General features: G+C 41.8%; 1 protein-coding gene across 2 annotated transcripts in view; it reads left to right on the top strand.

Annotated features, from left to right (window-relative positions):
- The window catches only part of SERINC5 (serine incorporator 5), a 106829-nt gene that overhangs the window by 62541 nt on the left and 20323 nt on the right, over nt 1–23965 (top strand). For both annotated transcript variants that reach the window (XM_025437038.3, XM_049108336.1), the window contains 5 exons: nt 11118–11296; nt 11822–11904; nt 13702–13795; nt 19576–19787; nt 22867–22962. In XM_025437038.3, the coding sequence (XP_025292823.1) occupies nt 11118–11296; nt 11822–11904; nt 13702–13795; nt 19576–19787; nt 22867–22962 (664 nt within the window). The remainder of the gene's footprint in view (nt 1–11117; nt 11297–11821; nt 11905–13701; nt 13796–19575; nt 19788–22866; nt 22963–23965) is intronic.

Consider the following 23965-nt stretch of genomic DNA (forward strand, 5'->3'; position numbering starts at 1 on the left):
TCGATGAGATAAGAATAGTGTAGCAATAAATTTAGTGTGACACATTTAACACTGTATCTGTCTTATTCTGCATGGCCTTTTGAAATGAATGGTAAATTATTCACAAATAAAAATAATTTGTATTCTTTTTATGTAGCCAAACCCAAGCATCTTGGGGATCAGGAAAAAGTGTGGATGGAGAAAGTGAGTGTGAGGATACTTAGGTTCCCCTGCTGCTAAGGACTCCCCATTCCTTCCCATTCCAAGTCCAATAGATGGTAAAATGGGAAAGATACTGGGCCAGAAACCTAAATGTCTTCCCTGTCCCGGTCCTCAGCACAAGGACTGGGGACTAGGGCCTCCCAGGAACTTGAAGTTATACGTGTGGTAGAGTCTAGTCTTCTGGGGGATATTAGATTCTCATGTCCCACCTGAGGCAAAAATCACAAAGAGTCAAAATTAACCATGAAAATGCTTGGAATATCCACAAAGTAGAGCACACATGGTTCTGTGTATAAAGCATCTCACTGGAACGTTAGCTTCTTGTCAGCTTGGATTTTTTTAAGATCATTTTATTCACTGCTTGTATCTCCATATTCTAGAACAATACTTGGACATAGTGGATGTGAATGAGTGAGTGAATGACTAACTCTGTACCATAATGTATATTTAACCATATAATGTAACGTATAGTATGGAAAAAAGATTTCACATGCAAACTCTAGTTTTACTGGGTTTAAAAAGTTATAGAAGACAGTCATGCACACAGTTGAATTTGTGTATAATACAGCATCACCATATTCCAAGTCTATTCACAAAGCAGATTTGGGACTCACTTAGGCCATAAACATGTCTTCCATCTGGTAAGTGATCTGAATAGAAAGTTTTGCCTATTGAGATGTTTAGTCCTCTTGTTATAGAAACCTCAGCACCTCTGTGTTCACAAATGCTTCTTCACTGGCCTTGTTTCTCTCTGGGCAGTACAGAGTCCTCCATCAGACCCTGTGTTCGGTGGGAGGGGTGGGGGGGATAGTAAGCCAGCTAAAACAAAGTGTAGCCCTCCGTAGTGAGGCTCCCCAGTGTCTCTGGGGCTAGATGTAGATTTTTTTCTTGGACTCAGAGGGTCCCATTCCCACCCTACACCCCTTACAGTGCTTGTGGGCAAAGAACCTCAAGAAAGAGCATTGAGATGCTGACCCTGAGGGGGCCAGTGGAGGATTTCCTGGCTCCGATGCATGTGTTTGGTAGCTCTCCTGACACTTTTCCTTCCTTTCTTCTACTCTCCCTATTACTCCAACCCTGGAATTCTCAAAAATCGTCCTTGGGGAGAGTTTGGCAATATTATTATTAAAATGTAAAACATTCTAACTTTATGATCCAAAATTACCTCCTTGGTATCTGTCCTTGATGTTTTACATGTGTACACAGAGAGATGCACAATAGGGAAAATATCCATTATGCATTATTTATGAAATAATTATGAAAAATCAGAAACAACCTAAATGTCTACCATTTGGGTAGCAGAAGCTAAATTATGGCTGGTACGGACATGAAACAGTCTGCAAGACACAGTGAGTGTAGAGCGGTGCAGCAAAATGTCTAGAAGGGTATGCACGCAGCTGTGACTATGGGAAGCAGTCAAGTTAAAGTTGGGTAATAATGGTCAAGAGGATTGTATTTTCTCTATATCTTATATTTATTTAGTTATTTTGAGAGAGAGAGTGTGCACATGCTTGAGCGTGTGGAGGGTGGGGCAGCAGAAGGAGAAGGAATCTGGAACAGGCTCACGCCCAGCGTGGAGCCCAACGTGGGACTCGATCTCACAATCCTGACACCGTGACCTGAGCTGAAATCAAGATTGGCTGCTTAACTGACTGAGCCACCCAGGCGCCCCTTGTATTTTCTCTATCTTTATGGTAGTTTACATTTTCCTTGGCAACAAGAATATGATTATGTATTGCTGCGTAATCACAAATCTGTAAAATTTAGAAACAATCCTCATACTCCTGCGTTTGCCATTAAGTTTTTTGAAAACATGGGCAAAGGACCCACTAGGTTCACTTCCCTGGCCAGCTCCTCAGCCATCTGCATTCTGGCTTCTGCTTCCACTGGCTTTAGAGAATATTCTGATTCAGCGTCCCAGATGACTGTCGGCTGCCAAACTCAGGGTGACTGACTGCTCAGCCCTCACCACATTGGCACTGTTTGACACTGCTGACCACGCTCTGCTTCTTGAAAGCCTCTCCTTCCAATTCTCTTCAGCTCTGCACCCTTTCAGTTTCTTTCTTGAGTGTTTTCCTTCTTCCCGGCCCCTGAATATGTGTACTCCCCAGGGTTCTGGGCTGTGTCCACCTGCAGCTCCCTCCGCTCCTTCACCCATTCCTCTCCAGGGGAATTTACTTACTGCCTTCGAATGCCTCCTTTGCCATTCCTGCTGGTCTACTAAACCTTTATCTCTAGTCAGCTGTCTTCTGGAGTACCACACCCTTGCTTAGATACCTGCTCACACTTGCCCTTGATACAGGCACCTCCAGTGCAATTTGTTTTTAAGTGAAGTGTTGCCCCACCACTTTGAAACTGCTCTTTTTTCTGATTCCTGTTCCCCGCTGGTCTGCCATTGGATCAGCTATCAAGCTAGAAACCTGGGTTCCTATACCTGTGTTCCTCTGCCTTAATTCATAGGCTTACGCCAAATCACCATGTAGGACCTACCCATTCCATGGCCCCTGTTCCCCAAATGCTATTGTCTCATTGAAGAGTGTTGTAAGTTTTCACTGGGATTAAATTTTTTCTTATTCAAGACTGGTTACTGGTATGGTTTAGTTGGTACATCCCACAATGTAACATCATTGCAAAATGATGTTACACCTAATTCTCTTACAGAGATTGACATTAGTTTGATATTAGTTGATCTTTGTTCCCCTCCCCCCGCTTTTAAAAGAGTTTATTTATTCATGAGAGACACACAGAGAGAGGGAGAAGCAGGCTCCAGGCGGGGAGCCCGATGCGGGACTCGATCCCAGGACTCCAGGATCACGCCCTGGGCCAAAGGCAGACACTCAACCACTGAGCCACCTGGGTGCCCGCTTTGTTCCCGTCCTTTGGAAGATCTGTTCATTCCATCATAATTAGTCCTCTGGAAGTTGTCTTGTTTGGGTTGAAATCTTTGTGTTTACAGTTTGATCACAGTTTTTTTTTTTTTTTTTTTTTTTGTCTAATCAAATTTGTGTATGTTCGATCCTGATGAAATGCTTGTGGTGAAGGAGCTGTGAGCACTAAGGCTAGTCTCTGTCTCATGCTTCTGATATTTTGCAGAGTTACCCTTTGGGGTCATTGAGTTCCTGATTTCAGAGATGGCAGGATCAGATAAAGCTAGACTGTGTAAGTTTAGTTCCTCTTGTGGCTTTTTAATAATGACAAATGTAGATTTGCCTCTTAAAAATATTTAGAGATTCACACAAAAGAGAAGCGGGTTGTTGGCCCTGACTTTAATTTGCCTCCCTCATCCCCCAAAGGCCCTCAAAGATAACCACCGGTCAAGGAACAAGCCTAGAGGTGGTCCTCCCAGCCTAGAGGTGGTCCTCCCAGCCTAGAGGGGGCCCTCCCAGCCTAGAGGGGGCCCTCCCAGCCTAGAGGGGTCTTCCCAGCCTAGAGGGAGTCTTCCCAGCCTAGAGAGGGTCCCTGGGAGGATGGAAGCTGATTGCAGCATTCCCTGTTTCACAGCGCCTATCCGTTGGTCGGTAGCAGACAACATCACTGGTATGGACCTGGAATTATTCCACAGAGAAAAACAAATACACTCAGAAGTATGAAGGTTAGTGGAATACCAGAAAGAGGAGAGGCAGACAGAAAGAGGCTCTGGTTCTGATATTCATTTTCAAATAAGGGATATTAAATAGAACTTGCAGATCCAGTTCTTCTGGTTCTCATGCTGTTAACTCACGCCAGCCTGCCCAAAGCTTTCATGGCACCTTGGATTCAGGCAGCGTTCTGATATAATGGAAGAATCCTTAGCTTTGCTAATATACCATTTTCTCATCTCTTCCAAACAACACTTTCATACTGGAGGGACCCCACTCTCATCTTTCTCCTCTCCGTTTCTGTAAGAACCCTTCCAAAGTCTGTACTCCCAGGAAAAATTATGTGGATTTTCTTCTAATTTCCATCTCTTTGAGCTTAGTACTTACTTAGTGCTTGTGTTGATGTTTTTGAAAATATCTTCCCTGATTTGGGAGTTCAGGTATCTTTTGAGTGTCTTTCTTTGAAAGACAGATGAATAAATGCTGTGTTTTGGAGCTCAGTTCTTATGTAAATATGCCAGGGATGGAGGCACCTTGTTGGAAGTTACCTTGTGTCTTGCTCTATGAGTCCTTGGCAAAATGAATAGAGCACCTATGGGATTCTAAGATGCTTATTTCCCCGTTTTTAAATCAGAATGCAGGAACCCATAGTCGTTCCTGTAATGTGCAGATTCCCTCCCGCAAAAGTTCTTTTTGTAAAATAGTACCTTAGAATTTAGGGAAATTCACTGTGGGGTTTTGTTTTGTTTTGTTAAGTAGGCTTCATGCTCCTTTCGGTACAGGGCTTGAACTCTGAGATTGCGAATCACATGCCCTATGGACTGAGCCAGCCTGGCACCCCTGGAAGTTTACTTAATGGCTATCACGGATTAGGGACTATGGCAAGCACTTTACAAGGATTGACTGAATTAATTCTTGGGACATTGTGGTAAGGTGGATGGCAATATTATTTTTTGTACAGATCGGGAAATTGAGGCTCAGAGAGAGTGTGGACTTGGCTCAAGCGAGTAGTGCAGTTAGGGTTGGAAGTCCACTGAGTCCTTGTTTATTCTTACTGATAATGTTATGGCTTTGAGTCGGGCTGCCTTGAAGGTTGAAAAGAAACCTCTTGCACGGGTCCCTAAAGAACCAACATAGGCGTACTGTCCTTGGATGCCCAGAACCAGCCTTAAAAGAGGCAACACTCTGAGCAGGCCTGTCGCCTTCACCCCACAGTGTGGAGTCTGTGTAATGTGTGTTTTTTTTTCCTAAAACTGGGATGGAGCTTGGGGCAGCAAATATTTAACCAGAGCAAATTTCCCTTGGTAAATTCTGTTGGTTTTTTCAATATAGAGGCTCTTTGCCTAAAAATACTCACCACTTACTGAGGACTAAATGACTAAGTCACCCACAGAGCATAAGGCAGGTCTTAGTACATGGAACACTGGGGGTTGTTTGGCTACTTCTATTTTGGATGAAATAGTCAATGCCACATACTCATTCGATGAGCCTAAGAACCTCTGGGAGTAAACATGGGAGGGTTTTTTTTCGGGGGGCGGGGGTTGTGATAGAATGGGAGTTTAGGTCCTTCTGGCATTGGCATTCTCCTTGAGATGGAGCTGAATAGGTTGTGGGGAGGGGGTGGGGGGAGAAGAGACTGCTGGTAAAAGATGGGCTGGTGGAGATGAAAGGAGTACTGACATGCATGTATTAAACTGAGGGGAGGGGGATGTCAGGAATTAGTTTGACTGAGTAGATGAGAGAAAGGAAGGAAGAAAAGAGTTCAATGAATATATTTATTTAAATTTATTTATTTATTTATTTATTTATTTATTTATTTATTTATTTATTTATTTATTTATGAGAGGCAGAGACACAGGCAAAGGGCGAAGCAGACTCCCCACCCAGGAGGACCTTAGGACCACCAGGGGTGGAAGGCAGACACTTAACCAATTGAACCACCCAGGGGTCCCGCTTTTACAGGTTTAAAGCAATATTACCTATTTGTTACAATACTAAGTAATATGGATATAGCTTTTGTTTCTTACTAGAGGCTCTGCAACATTCACTTTGTGTAGGATCTCCCATTATGTTGATATTTGAATAATTTATTATTTATTTTTTTAAAGATTTATTTATGTATTAGAGTGCATGGGCAGGCAGGGGGAGGGGCAGAAGGAGAGGGAGACAGGCAGACTCCCTGCTGAGTGGGGAGCCTGAGATCATGACCTAAGCTGAAACCAAGAGTCAGATGCTTAACTAACTGAGCGTCCCAGGCACCTCTATCATTTATTTGTGAAAAAAAATTTTTAATCGAATTTTAATTTTAATTCCAGTTAGTTAAGATACAGCATTACATTAGTTTCAGGAATACAATATAGTGACTCAACAGTTCCAGACATCACCCAGCACTCATTTCATGACAGGTGCACTCTTTAACCCCATCACCTGTTTAACCCAACGTTCACCCCTCTCCCTGCTGGTAGCCATCATTTTGTTCTTATAGTTAAGAGTCTGTTTCTCAGTTGATCTCTCTCCATTTTTCCCCTTTGCTTATTTGTTTTGTTTTTTAAAATTCACATATGGGTGAAGTCCTATGGTATTTGTCTTTCTCTGACTGAGTTATTTCACTTAGCATTACACTCTGTAGCTCCCTCCATGTTCTTGCAAATGGCAGGATTTCTTTCTTTTTTACGGAAAAATAATATTCCATTATATGTATATGTATGTGTATGTATATACCTATGTGTGTGTATACACATATATAGCATATCTATGTTTATATGTATTTACACCACCTCTTCTTTATCCATTCATCTATTGATGGACACTTGGGCTGCCTCCGTAATTTGGCTGTAGTAAACAATGCTGCAATAAACATAGAGGTGCATGTATCCCTTTGAATTAGTGTTTTTGTATTCTTTGGGTAAACACCCAGTAGTGTGATTACTAGATCATAGGGTAGCTCTTATTTTTAACTTTATGAGGAACCTGCATACTGTTTTCCAGAGTGGCTGCTTGAATTCCCACCGTCAGTGTACAAAGGTTCCCCTTTCTCCACGTCCTCACCAACGTGTTGTTTCTTGTGTTGTTGATTTTAGCCATTCTGAGAGGTGTGAGGTGATATCTCATTATAGCTTCCATATGGTCCTATGACCTCCACCCACAGAATTTCTGGCCTCCTTGCCATTGCTTTACATTCTTCATCCATTACGACTATTAAACCAGTGGCCTTTCAACTTACCCTCCTACCTGAAACTGGTCACCTTTCCAGTATGTCCTCTACTTTGTAGCTTAAAATGTTGTTTTCTCACCTATAGGGTGGGGACCAGACTTCATAGCATAAAGTACATCTGGCCCTTCCCAAAGAGACCCTGACTTTTTTTGAGTTTTATCTTGTGCCAGATAATGCTTTTTTTTAAGCATAAGTATGTCTCATGCAATATTTTGTGTATCTCCCAAATATTGTACAGGGTGTTGTTAGAAGGTAGAAGAGGAACAGTAAAGTATCCCCCAAACTAAGAAAGCAATTCTGAGAGTAGAAAATGAAGCAGGTGACTCCATACAATTTACAGTTTTATTCAAGGTACCTTACTGACTGTGGGGATGAGGCAGGAATGGGAGGGCACATCTGGCAGAGGATGATCCACAGCAGCTGCACAGTTATTCTCTGCAGAGTCCAGGCTTTAGTCCAGATTTTACAGAATGAGGGGACACACAGAAGGGCACTGTAGTGAGATCAGAAAGTTTGCATACACCTAATTGACAGCTAACCTTTAATTAGATCTTGTGGCACCACTTGTGCCTCAGGAAGACGAAAAACCATGTTGTATTTAACAGATTCATGGGAGGCCAAAACAAGCCTCCCCACCCCTCCCCCCATCCTAGGCTTGGCAGACATTTATAAAGTATGTATATTAATCTCCAAGGGATCCCAAGACAAATCACCCAGTGAACACAAACTAAATGGAGGGCCAGAGATGGAGTCATTACTGTCAGCACCCCTGCAGACATACTAAACAATTAGTCATTATTAACTCAAAATTTAAATTTAACTACATAGTTTGTAGTTTATCTGGCAGTCCTACATGTCTGCTACTTTGTTTTGTAGCCTGTTAAAAAATACAGTAGTGTCTCTGTGTATTTACATCTTGATGGGATCTAAAAAAATTTGCAATTCTAAAAACTTCCTGACTACAAAATATTTGACATTTCTTTATGAAATCTTTAGTATCTATCTGTTCACAGACAAGGAGCTGTACTAATTGGGTCACAACAACAATGCGTTTTTGCCTGAGGCACTAACTTGAATGTTTCCATGTTGTTTTGGAAAAACATATTTCCGATTCTGGTGTAGTAATGACTGTGGACCTTTTCTGAGTGGTAGGAATCCTCATTCAGGAAAATGAACTCCAGTTAAATTTCGTCTTCTTTTTGCTTATGGAAATCTGAATAGCCTCAGTTACTATTGTTTCTTTAAGATCTTTTCTGGAGATAAAACTAAATTGCCATGCTTCAATTTTACTTCCAGCTTTGTGTCATTTTTTTTCTTTCTACAATGTTTTTTGTCTTGTGAGTAACAGTTACAGTGTAATTTTTCAACTTCTGTTTTGTTCTGAATAATGTTCAACTTTAGTGTTGATAAGAAGCAAGTTTTTTTTTTTTTCTTTTAAGATTATTTATTTATTTATTCATGAGAGACAGAGGCAGAGACACACAGGCAGAGGGAGAAGCAGGCTCCATGCAGGGAGCCTGATGTGGGACTCGATCCTAGGTTTCCAGGATCATGCCCTGGGCAGAAGGCAGGTGCCAAACCGCTGAGCCACCCAGGGATCCCCAGGTTTTTTTTTTTAAACCACTGACTAAATATTATAGGTTTTACATTGAAACCTTCTATTCCAGTTTAACTAGAATAAATGATTGTCAACCTTTATCAGAAGATTAAGACTCTTAAAGAATGCCAGTGAATAAAAAGAAAGCCCAATTAATATCCAATTCACAGAGAAAAATATAGATAGCCATACATTTAATAGAAGATGTGAACCTGACTCATAATGAGGAAGATGGACATTGAAATAGGATAGTGTTTTTTATTGTTGGGAAGGAAAATTTTCCTCTACCCTTCAAGAATCTTCTGGCTGGTCTAAAAATTAAATTGACAGGAGACAGATTAATCGGGAAAAGTCAAACTTGATTTCTTGCTTTCATGGAATCCGATACATGATCTCATAAGCATGAGATCCTGAAGATAGGCAAAATAAGGTATAAATGTCATCCTGAACTAAGGAGAACTGGGCAGGGGCCTGAGACTTCAATAAGAAGGAAAACAATTCCCAGGAAGATGAAGAGGAGTATGTGTTTGGTAAACAAATGTTTACTGGGCCACTGTTGAAACCTCTCTCTGGGACAGAGAGAGGAATTTTCAAACCGTTTACTCAGTTCTTCTTGTCTACCACACTGAGTTCATAGTATGCTGGACTTCTCTGTGGCGGTAGCTTTTTTCCTGGAGCTGGTCCTCTATTAAATTCATTCTGGCCCCCTCTCCCCGCCTTTCCCCCCCTCATCTAAATTTTGTTGAGGCAATTAACAGGGAAGGTCAAAGTTTTTTTGAGTCTTCTGGAACTCAGTTTTCAGTTCAAAATAATTCACATGCCAAAGTGGCATATCTTGGGGCCATTTGTTCTGAACTTTTACGTTAACTTTAAGTGAGATGCTTAGGCTGGGAATGTGAGCAGTCCCAGATATTACTGATGAGGTATAAATTGTTGCAGTCTTTGAAAGCATGGTTTGACTTTACCTCTTGAAACTTTAAATTTTTTTTTTAATTTTTTAATTTATTTATGATAGGCACACAGTGAGGGAGAGAGAGGCAGAGACACAGGCAGAGGGAGAAGCAGGCTCCATGCACCGGGAGCCTGACGTGGGATCCGATCCCGGGTCTCCAGGATCGCGCCCTGGGCCAAAGGCAGGCGCTAAACCGCTGCGCCACCCAGGGATCCCCTACCTCTTGAAACTTTAAAATTTGATTCCATTTTTAAGTCAGGAGTCTATTCTATATATTTAATGACATGTTTACAATGAGGCATGCATAACAGAGTTTACTGAGTCAGTGTTTATAATAGCAAAAACAAATAACAGGAAACAAAAAATCAATTCTGGTCTACTAAAAAATATAAATAATGGTTAAAAAGTGGGCCAGGATTTTATGTATGATTAATAGGGAAAGATCTCCACAGCTTATTGTTAATTGGGAAAGCACATATTGTAGAACAGTACATATAATCTTTTCTTTAATAAAGTTGGTTTTATACATACTATATATGTGATGCCATACCAGTGTATGTATGTATGTAAGTTGGTATGTTGTGGATAAGTATGGGATGGGGACATACACATGTAAATTAATAAAACTACCCACCAAATTCTTATTTATTTATTTATTTTAAAGATTTATTGGGGGATCCCTGGGTGGCCCAGCGGTTTGGCGTCTGCCTTTGGCCCAGGGTGCGATCCTGGAGTCCTGGGGTCAAGTCCCACGTCGGGCTCCCGGCATGGAGCCTGCTTCTCTCTCTACCTGCGTCTCTGTCTCTCTCTCTCTCTCTCTCTCTGTCTATCATGAATAAATAAATAAAATCTTTTAAAAAATAAAGATTTATTTATTTATTCATGAGAATCAGAGAGACAGAGAAAAAGGGGGAGTGGCAGAGACACAGGCAGAGGCAGAAGCAGGCTCCTTGCAGCCCGATATAGGACTCAATCTTGGATCCCAGGATCATGTCCTGAGCTAAAGACAGATGCTCAACCGCTGAGCCACCCAGGCATCCCTACCCACCAAATTCTTAACTTTCAAGGGAGAGGATTTGATATTTTGGGGTGGGAGTGAAGGAAATCTTTCACCTTTTATTCTATATATGCATTTCAGGAAAAATATATCCATGTATTACAAGTACAATTTTTTAAAATTCTGATGCTAGATTGCAGAATTCATTTAGGATAAGTAAAGGTGACCTGGGAGGTTACAGCACTGTATCTTTAAAAAATGGTTTAGAGAAAATTAAGAAAAAGTCTTTGGAAGAAGGACTTTTATCTCAGTCTGTTTCTCTTTGCACAAGGTGCATTTTCACCTTGGATTTTGACCTGTAGGCCGAAGGAACACTTCATGACAGCCCTTCTTTACCCGGCTTTATGTTTCTTTTTTAGAAGTTTATTTATTTATTTTTAAAGTAATCTCTACACCCAACCTGGGGCTTGAACCCACAGCGCCTAAATAAAAAATCACAAGCTCTTCTGACTGAGCCAACCAGGCTCCCCTCTCTTGATCCAGTTTTAACAGATGACTTTTTTTCTCTCTTTGCTCAGATTCCTTTTTACGAGGATATTTGTAAAGGCATTAAAGCTGGTGACACGTGTGAGAAGCTGGTGGGATATTCTGCTGTGTATAGAGTCTGTTTCGGAATGGCCTGTTTCTTCTTCATCTTCTGCCTCCTGACCTTGAATATCAGCAGCAGCAAAGGTTGTAGAGCCCATATTCACAACGGGTAGGTCTTGGGTTTTCGGGGGTGAGGGGGTGGGGGGTAATTGGCTGTTTCCTGGTGTGTAGAACACCGTTCCTCAACCTCCTGGACCCATCCAACCGTCCAACTGTCCAACTGCTCTTCCCCTAGTTGAGATTGTTGATGCCGATTTTAGGGGAGGTGGGACCTGTCACCCTCAGTGGCCTAAGAACCAGAATCTAAGTGTTTGTGACACTTAGTACCACAGTGAGAGCTGCAGCGGAGATGAGAGTTTTTATTTCTTGTACTGAGACCTGTCCCTACATCATCTCTACCTCGGCAACCAAGTGGTGTTTTGCACAGAGGCCACGCTGAGTTGGTCTAATTATGGGAAAAGGCAGTCTCCAGTCACTTAATTACTTCCCCTCGATTTGGAAGGAACAGTACCCAGGGCAGAAACATGGACTGCCTGCCGTGCTTACCTTCTAAGAGGTCTTTTGTCCTGCCATGAATATCATTTAAATACATTTCCTCTCTCTCTCTCTCTCTCTTTTTTTTTCTTTTTTCTAGCTTTTGGTTCTTTAAACTTCTGCTGCTGGGGGCCATGTGCTCAGGAGCTTTCTTCATTCCAGACCAGGAGACCTTTCTGAATGGTACAAATTGGGTATTTGGGGTACCTATTTATTTTGTTCTTACCCATTTTGGAAAATCGTTCCAAACTGTAGTCCAGGATGCCTTTGATATTTTGAATTAGTGGTTTTCTTGTATGTGTGTGTTTTTAAATTGCCACCTTACCTGCCCCATCCACGTCATCCACCCTCTCCTCTCCCTCTCGCAGCCCCCCCCACCCCCCAAGTCCTTCTCCCTCTCTCTCTGGCTGGGTGTTACTCTGCAGCCTAGAGAGCTCAAATGATAATTTTCAGGTTATTGACCTGCAGGGAAAATGGGGCACTTAAAATTTGTTTGAAAACCACTTTAGCATGTCAGCATGACACCATCAGCCACATTTGAATAGGCCCATAGAGGCCTTGTTCTGTCTGACTGAGCACTGCCCAGGAAGCCTGCCTCTGCCCGGCACCGGCTCCTTAGTGACTTCAAATCTCCTGCAGCTATAGCAGGATGGGAGAGGCTTCCTCTAGCCTTATTTCTAAACTTACCTTACATGAAACTGTATAGCATTGAATTGTTTCTTACAGAATTTACCAAAATTGATTTAATTTGAAGCCTTGACTTATACCTGAAACAGGGGCCTTTCTTCATAGAACCTGGGAGGAAGAAAAAAGCCTAAATTTCAGTGGTTCAAAACCTTGTTTAACCCAAACGAATTCATTTTTCTAATTGACATTCACACTGTGCTGGTCCATAAGGAACAGCCCACAGTCCTTCAAATGGTGACTAGAGGGAAGCCTGGGTGGCTCAGTGGTTAAGCATCTGCCTTAGGTTCAGGGTATGATCCCGGAGTCCCAGGATTGAGTCCCGCATCGGGCTCCCTCTGCCTGTGTCTCTGCCTCTCTCTGTGTCTCTCATGAATAAATAAATAAAATCTTAAAAATTTTTAGGGTCATGCTAGGTTTTGTTTTCTTTTTTAAAAAATATTTTTATTTACTTGAGAGAGAGAGAGCACATGCACAAGAGTGGGATGGAGAGGGGCAGAGGGAGAGGGAGAAGCAGACTCCCTGCCAGGGGCTCGATCCCAGGACCCTGAGCTGAAGGCAGAGGCTTAACCGACAGAGCTACCCAGGCGCCCCTAGGGCCATACTAGTTTTATGTACTCCTTAAGGAAGTTATATCTAAGTCTTGTTTTTTCCTAAAATGCTGTTACTAGTTTTCTGTTCCCCACGGATATATTTTTACATATTAAAATGATAGATTTAGAATGGGAAGGGGCCTAGCAGTTCTCTAGTAGAGCGTCGTCATTTTTATAGACAGGCTGTAACCCAGAGGAGTGACATGGCTCAGTCGAGGTTAGGGCTTCCTCATCTCAGAGAAGTGGACCTGAGTCCTCAGCCCCTAATCTGAACTGCATCTCCCTACTAGCCTCTGGTGGCTCCCTAGGCAATAAAATTTGAACCCTTTTTTCCTCACAATATGTGTTTTTACTTTTAAATTGTGGGTCATTGTTGATTTTATGGATGGCTGCATCTGTTAGGATATCTGGCAGTTGCAGTCTGGAGGATAAGCCTAGGCGTTCCAGAGCCACATTACTTGTGCTCACACCCCAGCTGCACCCTTTGCTGGCTGCGGGACTTTGTCGATTTACATAGACTCTGAAGTTTTCTCATCTGTAAAGTGGGTATAATAGTAGCACCCACCTTATGGGATTGCCTGGAAATTAAATGTGTTGCAGGTACAGTAAGAACAGAGTAAAGATGAACCGTAGTCATTATTCTCCTTTGAGCTCAACACAGGAACAATCCCCTCATCTCCTTTCGGGTGGTCTTCTTTTATAGCCTGGCGTTACGTGGGAGCCATTGGAGGCTTCATCTTTATAGGCATCCAGCTCATCCTGCTCGTGGAGTTTGCACATAAGTGGAACAAGAACTGGTATGTACATTTTTGGAAAGTTTCCAAGTGAACTCACCTGTTGCTCAGAGAAACTACCTGTGGTACAGTGTTGCTAGAGGCTCTGCTCCGAGATGTGGCGGCAGGGATCAGCAGCCTGCTCCTGCCTGAGACAGTTTGCCAGCACTTTCCCCTTCACTCGTGCTCTTCGAACCTTCCCATTCACTTCTTTCCTATGCTGTTTTTCTCTCCTTTCTACTTTTCCTTCTTTTTTGCTTTTGGTTTTTTTGCTTTTTGACTTTTTCCCATGCTCTCTCATTTGAGTTCTGAGTCAGGTGCTGTTGTGATTTAGTCAGACTCTGATCCATTGCTGGCACTTTCTCAGCCCTGGCTCCCTGGTTGTGATGGTTGGTGCCTGAAAACTTGGGCAGGCTTTATTGTAGGCTTCTATCCTTAGAAGATTTAAAAAAAAAAAAAAAAAAAAAAAAAAAAAAGGTACTTTGGAGCTGAAAATACACTTTCTGCAAAAAATATGTGTTGGAATAGTTAAATTTTTTTGGTTCCTTCTCAACTTGCCTAAAAGCTTAAGGACCCCTTCAATAGGAAGATCTGTTGTGCTACCTTAGAGAGCCATCCTGAATTTAGAAATGGAGTCTTTTCTAAGTGCCTTGAACATGGAATTCACATCCTAGGATAAATGGGAAATGCCAAACGATTAATAGCTAATTTTATTTCTTGCTGAGCCACATCAAGGAAAGGGCAGCTAGATGAAGGTCAGCCCCTTGGGTATTAAGGCCAGGTGGCTTTGTGACTCCAGGCAAGGCACTTTGCTGCTTGCTGTCTTTATTTATAAAATATGAATGAAGGGGGGTGCCTGGGTGGCTCAGTCAGTTAAGCATCTGACTTTGACTCAGGTCATGATCTCGGGGTCCTGAGATCGAGTACTTGCACATCAGGTTCCCTACTCAGTGGGGAGTCTGCTGCTGCTTCTCCCCCTGCCCTGCAACCCACATGCCCTCCCCCCTAGCTCATGCTCTCCCTCTCTCTCTCTCTCAAGTAAAATCTTTTAAAAAAATATGAATGAAAATACCCATTGCACCTCATAAAACTTTTGTTATTTTGTAGACTTTATATGTACATGTTATTTTATTCTGTTTTGGAAAAAATCAGAAAGTGGAGTATGAATTTGAAATTTATTTTTTATCTTGGACAAAACAAAATGTATGGTCCAAATTCTTTGAAATACTTTTCATTTTGATTATATCCCTCAGCTTGGTAGTTGTAGTAGTTTCGTTTTGGTTTTGGTTCTCTAGAGAACAAATTAAGAGGTGAAAGGCTAGTGTTAACATTTTATGATTTGGTAAATATCAAAGTAAGTACCCAAATATTTAAAGTCAGTATTTAAAATGTTTGCAGCACATTGACTGGTCACATAGTAGCTACAGAAATTTGTCTAATAAAAAAATCATCCTATATTTTTCCTAAAATTTTTGCATATCTACTTGGAAATAGGGAACTTTAAAAATAATAACATTTTCGACACAGAGTGCCTGATTGGCCCATTAAGTACTATGTTCTCTTGAGAATACTTGTGCTTCTCCAACTCTGACTTGACTGTTTTGATTGATTCTGAAGCCATTTTCTGGGACTAATTATTGATGCCAAGTTTTAACAGGCATTTTGGAAGAATTTGGCTGCTGTAAAAACCTTCCAGAAACCACTCAATAAGAATGGCTTAAGAGCTTTGCAACAAATGATGTTGCTGTGTGTCAGCATTGAGGCTAATATCCCAACAAAATCCATTTTGTCAACATAATTCATAGTTGATTTGTCTGCCTAAATTTAGGATTAAGCTAGAAAGCTCACTAATAATGTATTTTAAGGTAAATTAATCTAATTTACTTTTTTTTTTGTATATGTTTTAACGGAACAAGTCTAGAAAATATAATACATCACTGTTAATGGAACAACCAAAATATTTTTTCTTTTTTCTTTCTTTTTTTTTTTTTTTAAGATTTTATTGTACAAAAGCACAAGCAGGGGGAGAGGCAGAAGCAGAGGCTCCCCGCAGGGAACTCAATGTGGGACTCGATCCCAGGACCCCAGGATCATGACCTGAACTGAAGGCAGCTGCTTAACTACTGAGCCATCTAGGCACCCCTGTTTTGTCTTTTCTTTTTTTGTTTTGTCTTTTAAATGAACATCCTGAGAAGAAGATCCCAGAGGCCGTGGGAAAGAGGCCATGAACCCAGAAACCAGGAGACTGGATATTTATACCCTTGCCCCTTTAGTTCACTGTTTCTCCTTAGGTGTATTACTTGGCCTCTCTGGCCTCAGTTTTCATACCTGCAAATGTTTTACGGTTGCATTATATGTTTAATTATATGTTTTTTTCCTTCTACCTCCAAATTTTGTGATTTGAAGTGACGACTCTTTATCAAAATGAAATAGCAAAGAGTAGAAGGTACATTCAAGTGCTTCTAACAAAGGCCCATCTTGTAAATGTGCTAGATTTGTAATTTCCATCGTGGTTGGGTTTTACTTCAGAGTCCAAGAAGCCAGCTGACTCTCCCAACCTGGTCCCAGCTTGCTACTCTGTGGGTGCACCTGCCCCCTTGTCTGATCCTTTTCTGATGTCCTTCTAAGTACTTCTTCCCATTTAGCATTTATTCACAATTTCTGGAAGTCTTAACTGTGTGCCAATGTGGTACACACTGAGAGTATAAAGATACATAAGTTGTGGCACTTAATTTGGGATGTGTGCAAAAACAAGTTGTCATCAAGGAGGATGTCACAAATCTGGAGCAACAAGAATAGCAGCCATGCTGCTACCATTGCTGCACAAAGTTGTGTTTTAACAGTTGACAGTCTTCGTAGCAGTATTCATTAAGCACATATTATTTGCCAGGCATTTAACAATAGGAGAAGAGTGGTGAACACAGTGATGTCCTGCCCTGTGGAGCTTACCTTCTGTTGGGGACAGTGGGGGGCATAGATGGATAATCAGTTTATGATCAAGCAAATAAGTAACAGGTTCAATGGTGAAAAGAAATGGAGGAAAAGAAAGCAGGGTGTGGGCTGTGGGGAGAGCAGGGCAGGGAATGGCTTCATGATCATGTACGAAGGAGACAACCACAACCAGAAGGAAGAGGGAGAGCCTAAGGCAGGACTTCACTGGGCCCATGCCGGGCTTCTTCAGGGGCACACGGGCCTCCATGTGCTGCACCCCACTGGTGAGGAATGGGCACCAGAGGTGAGATGGGAGATGGCGCTGGATCAGATCACGGTGGGCTTCTGGGGCCCTAGTGGGAGATGGAAGGCCATCAGCAGAGTTTGAAAGAAGAAGAACATGATACAATTTATATTTTAATTCCAGAAAAGATTAGAGGGGATCAGAGTTGAGTTACAGGTAAGGAGGCTTGTGGGAAAAAATCCAGGTGAGAGATGACTGTAGCTTGGACGATGGTAGCAGCAGTTAGGTTCTGGTATATTCCAAAGTTGGAACTTGTTGACTTTGCTGATGGTGATGAGGATGTGGTGGGGAAGGAGGGAGCCAGGAGAGAGAGATTGCAGTTAGGAGTTGTTTTTTGTGAAAAAAAAATTCCCTTTCTTGGGGTGTCTGGGTGGCTCAGTTGGTTAAGCATCTGACTTGTGGTTTCAGCCACGAGTCGTGAGTTCGTGAGTCACGAACTTAGGGTCGTGAGTTTGGGCTGGATGCAGCGCATGGAGTCTGCTTCGAATTCACTCTCCCTCTTCTCCCCCTGCTTGCTCACGAGCTCTCTTTCTCTAAAATTAAAAATTTTTTTCCCTCCTCCTCCACAAAAGGGAAGAATAGAACTGCCATCTTCTGAGCTTGGGAAGATGAAGAAAAGCAGGAGTAGAGGGTGGATATGCAGATATTGGGAAGTCATTGTGCTCCCTTGTGTCAAACAGTTGGATAATAAGAGTCTGGAATGGAAGGGAGAGGTTAGGGTTAGAACTTTGACTTTGGGAGTACAGGCATACATTAACTGTAAGAAAATCCTCCAGGTTGTGATCTCAGGGTCGTGGGATTGAGCCCCACCTTGGGCTCTGCGCTCTCCCCACCCCCACCCCCCAGAGTCTTGTCCCTCTCCCTCTGCTCCTCCCCTGCTCAGCCTGTCCAGTGCTCTTTCTCTCTGTCTCTCAAAAACAAATAAATAGAATCTTAAACATACAAACAAAAGAAAGCCCTTCATATGCTAACAACAGCCCAAAAGACCATTGGAGAAACCATCACCCCCCACCCACACAGTGGTCAGCTGTGTTTGCCTTTTCCACCGCGCATTCTGTTTCTCTGTCATCGATTACCATTTGGCTTTCAGATTTTTCCCCCCTTCCTCAAGTCTCCTTTTCTGTCATTTCCTTTGTGTGGCTTTTATGTTGGACTAATTCCGTGGTCATTGAGCGCCTGGCTTGGTTTCAGGAATACGATGGTCATTATCATTGCTGTCTTTCCTCCCTGTTTGTCTCTGGCTGCAGTAACTTTTTCATAATTAAAATATTTTAGCTGAGTTGCCTGAATACTTTCCAGTTTTGGGAAAACATTAAGCAAGTTGTGAAGATTTGTTAGAATGTGGTTACAATGGGGCAGTTTCATCATAAGGCAGGTGACAGTGATTCATTTTGTGCTCCCTGTTGTTTTGTCCTCTTTGTTCGGTGGTTTTGAGCACTCTTTTTGTTGTTGTTGTTGCTCTGAACAATTTCTTAGATTATTAGGCCACCACTTACTTCTCCCATCCCTTTATTAATATTTAAGCTAGAAAGCAAATTAGTCTCTTCTTTAAATTTCTTACTGTAAATCCCATTACAATTTTTACTCATTTCCCAGCTGGTTGTGTTCCTTCCAGCCCTCCCTTAATCCTACGTCATCCGTGGCACTGTTTGGAGGAGCAGTACACCGTAGACCCTCCTTGCAGCAGAGGGGTGAAGGGGCTGAGGTCAGCCAGGCTTCCTGTGCATGCAGTTCGTTTGCCCCTTCTCTCCCTGAGCAGCAGCACTGGCTTTGGCACCGGTAGCAGGAGGTGGTGGCACGTCCAGGCTCTGAGTTGAGAGGGAAAACGTGACGAGAACTCCATCTAAGAGCCACTTTTTTTTTCTTTTAAGATTTTATGTATTTATTCACGAGAGACAGAGAGAGACAGAGACACAGACAGAGGGAGAGGCCGTCAGGAGCCCCATGCGGGACTCGATCCCCAGACTTGGGATCACGACCTGAGCCGAAGGCAGACGCTCAACCACCGAGCCCCCCGGGCGCCTCTAAGAGCCACTTTTTTTTTAAGACTTGCCAAAACCTACCAAGTCTTGGCACAACCTTGCCAAGTCTGTGGATGTGCATTTTAGTTGATGAAGAAACATTTAAAAATAGAATGTTTTAGGGACACCTGGGTGGCTCAGCAGTTGAGCATCTGCCTTTGGCTCAGAGTGTGATCTTGGGTTCCTGGGGCCCCAGGATCGAGTCCCACATCGGGTTCCCCCCAGGGAGCCTGCTTCTCCCTCTGCCTGTGTCTCTGCCTCTCTCATGAATAAATAAAGAAAATCTTAAAAAATATATATATAGAATTTTTTTAGTGTTTAATAAACATTCTAACCCTGAACCAAAGTTGTTTTGCATTTTTACATGTACCTTCTAGCTTTGATAGAGCCTGATGGTGGTAAAAGGATAGATCTTCTGGACCCCTGGGTTTATAAGGGCTTTGGGCCTGAGAGCACTGCAAAGCCTGAGGGATGATGAATGTCGTCAGAGGGTGCGGGCTTCGTTGACCTGTCTTCTGTCTCCCTCTTATCCACCTCTGGAGAAACAGGACTGCAGGCACGGCTAGCAACAAGCTGTGGTACGCGGCGCTGGCCCTGGTGACACTCATCATGTACTCCATTGCCACCGGAGGCTTGATTTTGATGGCGGTGTTTTACACACAGAAGGATGGCTGCCTGGAAAACAAAATTCTCCTGGGGCTGAACGGAGGCCTGTGTCTGCTCATTTCAGTGGTAGCCATCTCGCCCTGCGTCCAAAATCGTAAGCACAGTATTTTTCCACTCCTCCTTATTTATACATTTTGTTTGTGTGTTAATTTGCACAAACCTAGTGTTTTTAAATTACAGTTATTCCTTAATTTACCATGGATGGGTCAGCCATAGGAAGGGCGGGACTACAGCCTCCTCCTCGTATCCCACACTTGGGCTGAATGTCAATAAATAGGAAGATAGAAGTTCATTATTACATAGTGAACTACAAGGAGCCTTTACATGGAAGATGCCCTGAGTGTGTATTAAGTTCTTCCCTATGATCTCTATGAATGAGAAGGCTCCAGAAGGAGCTCTTTCTGGGCTCATCTTTCACTCAAGGCCTTGAGTCAGAAATCAGGGACTGTGTGGTCTAGGAGTCAAGAAGCAGAAAATGTGACAACTGGTCCCACGTGCTAACCTTCCTCAGACCCAAGGCCCTTCTCAGCAAAGCCAACAGAAATCTATAAACCTTCCTGACTCAAGGTTGTTTCAAAGGCAAATGGAAGAGGGGCGCCTGGCTGGCTCAGTCAGTAGACCCTAGAACTCTTGATCTCAGGGTCATGAGTTAGAGCCCCATGTTGGGCACAGAGCTTACTTAAAAACCCGAAAAACCCACAAAGGCAAAGGGAAGAGATCATGGGATTTGGAAGTACTTTAGAAAGTACAGGCCTGAGTTGTCTTCTTTTTTTTTTTTTAAGATTTTATTTTATTTATTCATGAGAGACACACAGAGAGGAGAGAGAGAGAGAGGCAGAGACACAGGCAGAGGGAGAAGCAGGCTTCATGCAGGGAGTCCGATGTGGGACTCGATCCCGGGTCTCCTGGACTGGAGGCTGCGCTAAACCGCTGAGCCACTGGGGCTGCCCCCTGAATTGTCTTCTATAAACAACTTCTGATGTCTTAAGCCAGAATGCCATCTTTGGTTATAGAAAGAAATGTCTGTGATCTAATTTTCTTGAAGGTATCTTACTCTACAGGTGATGAAATGCAAATGGTATTCAGGTTTCTAATAGGAAAAGGAAAAGGTGGCCAATAATTTGTAGTCCCTCAAATCATTTCTAAAATGGTGATTTAAAAAGTGAACTAGTCTTGGGGCACCTGACTAGCTCCATCCTGACTGGAAAAACATGTGACTCTCAATCTCGAGGTCATGAGTTCAAGTCTCACATTGGGTATAGAGATTATTAAATTAAATTAATAAACTTAAAAGAAAAGTGACGTAGTATTGAATAATTTAAAGGTTTTCTGGTCCTAAAAATTTCAAATACCTTATTGAAATTGAGCGTTCTAATCTCCCAGTCTCTTTAACTGATCAGTTAAGAATTTCCTAAAACATACTAGTGTTCAGATTAAAATACCATTTGGGTTAAATCCTACTTTTTTAAAAAATTTTTATTTATTTATGATAGTCACAGAGAGAGAGAGAGAGAGAGAGAGGCAGAGACATAGGCAGAGGGAGAAGCAGGCTCCATGCACCTGGATCCCGACGTGGGATTCGATCCCGGGTCTCCAGGATCGCGCCCTGGGCCAAAGGCAGGCGCCAAACCGCTGCGCCACCCAGGGATCCCTAAATCCTACTTTTTAAAATAGTTTTAATATTTTGAAATATTTGGCTTAATGCCATTAGTTGCTAAGGTGAATTTTATTCCCATGCCAAAGAGCAACATTATAAAAGACTCTATTTCTATATTTTTATGGGTTAGTACAATGTAATAATTAGAACTTGAAACAAATTTAATCAGAGGGAAGTGATTAAATCCTTTCATGTATGCAGATGGTTGAAAATTCCACTAAAAAATGATAAATCCTTTTTGTCATATCCTGGTTACTCTCAATTATTAGTTTAATTTAAATATTATAACATACTGAAGCCCTTCTCTCAATGAACGCTGAGCCTCAGTTGCCTTCCTCGTCGACCTGGACTGGTATTCCCAAAGGTTTTTTGTTATTGTTGTTTGTGTTTTTGTTGTTGTTTTGTTTTATTGACAGGTCAAACTTTTTTCCATTGTCGTGGACTTTGTCTGATGGCCTTGTAGAATCTGGAATCCATGCCCTATGAAGTCTCACTCACTTATCTCATAAGCTGTGTGGTCTCACAAATAATGATGGTGAATTTTCTTCTGAGGTCTTAAGATTTAAAAGCTAGTGTTATGAACCTCAGGAGGACTAGGCAATATGTTTAAATACAATTGTTATTAAAATACTGTGGTGGAGAACTCAGCAGAACACGGCATCTCTAAAATAACAAGTGTATCAGTTTTGTCCCCTTCACTGTCTTTTTAGTGTTTTTTGGAAGACACATTGACTTCTTGTTTCCTTTAAAGATAGGAGTCCAAGTTTGAGGAATGTCATTTGGGGATGGGGACCTTTTTTTTTTTCTTGAGAAAAGCAAAAACTTAATAGTTATACAAAAATAAACCTGTTTATGAACATGCTGAAAATATTAAGGGTGTCATGTAGGATAATGAAAAACTGTCCTATACAACTTCAAAAATGCAGGAATCATTAGGGACTAGGATAACACAATCCCCGGTGAGGAGACGTGCCCCTCCCTTCCATCCCCACCCCCATTTAATAAAGACATTTAAAAGTTCACAGATACCAGAAACAATGACCAGTGGGCAGGTTCACAAAACAAACTCTCTAGGCCTTCCATCAACCAGTAGGGTGACTCTTAAAATATACAGTTCAGGTAAACCACAGGGGAAAATTTCTACATTGATCTGTGATATTCAGTCCATCTCAAATATCTTTTTACTACCTGGTTTTACCTACTAGCTGAAGCCATTTTTATTTCTCTGGTATTTCCCTCATCTAAACTCTTGTATTACTCTGGATGTACACAGTAGCACTTTATATGTTAAAAGATGTTAGTCTTATGTTCTAACTTGAATTAAGTTGCTCAACTATGGTATACTCCTTGGGTTATTTTTTTACTAGGCCTAGTATAGAAGCAAGTATATAATTTTTACTGATTAATGTTACTTGAACTAGTTTGCTAACAAGAGTAGCAAACTTATTTGCTATTTGGCTTTCTTATTTTTGAAACTTAAAGCGTTATGTTAAAACCTGTCCCTTTCATTTTCCAGGACAGCCACATTCCGGGTTACTACAGTCAGGGCTCATCAGCTGCTATGTGACCTATCTCACTTTCTCGGCTCTGTCCAGCAAGCCTGTAGAAGTAGGTAAGCCAGCTTCTTAGGAGAAGTGTGCTTGTGGTATGAATATTTTCATTGTGGAGGAAGGACTATGACTCTACTGTGCTGCTGTTGAGAATGTCAAAGATGTGATAAATTGAAATAGATGATCTAGATTTTTCGCTAAATAAAGTCCTTAATGTGGGATACCAAAATGAAAATTTCTTCTTCTGAGTCTTCCCACTATGTAACAAAAACAGGAGCAATCATGGGCTGTTGAGTTTGCTTTGGGGCCTAATCTGCATTTTCCTGCTCTGCATTTTCAAGAAACATTACTGTTTTGCTTATTTTATGTTGTCTTTTTTATTGGTTATTAATTTACATTTCTTCAGGTGGTCATCTCTTTGTAAGACAGAGTGGGAAGAGCGTGGGCGTGGGAAGCAGGAGACTGGATTTGAACCCAGCTCTTATCATTTGTTGACTGTGTGACCTTGAATTACTCATCTTAAATAATCTTTATGTATAGAGACAACAGAACATGCATGAGCTTGGAAGTTAGACCGCTGGGGTTTATAGCCTGGTTCTACCACTTTAGTAACTAAAAGTAGAAGGTTATTTACCTCTCTCTGCCTAGATAGCTTGTCTTTAAAATAAAATATGCTATCTTTTCTCTAGAATGAAAAATTGAAGTTAGTTTTCCTTTTTTAATTTAATTTAATTTTTATTTTTATTTATTTATTTTTTAAGATTTTATTTATCTATGAGAGATACAGAGACAGAGGCAGAGGGAGAAGCAGGCTCCATGCAGGGATCCTGATGTGGGACTCAATCCTGGGACCCCAGGATCATGCCCTGGGCCAAAGGCGGCGCTAAACCGCTGAGCCACTGGGGCTGCCCTGCTTTCCTTTTTTTAAATGTAGAAAGTAAATGCAAAGATAATTTTGAAAGTTTTATATACATGTACTCTGTACGAGTCTTGTCTTTAGAGCTATTTATAGTGCAAAGTGATACAGTTGTAGGTCTTAAGTACAGTCTATCCTGGATTTAATTT

This window comes from Canis lupus, chromosome 3 (genome assembly GCF_003254725.2).
Source record: "Canis lupus dingo isolate Sandy chromosome 3, ASM325472v2, whole genome shotgun sequence".
Lineage (NCBI taxonomy): Eukaryota > Metazoa > Chordata > Mammalia > Carnivora > Canidae > Canis > Canis lupus.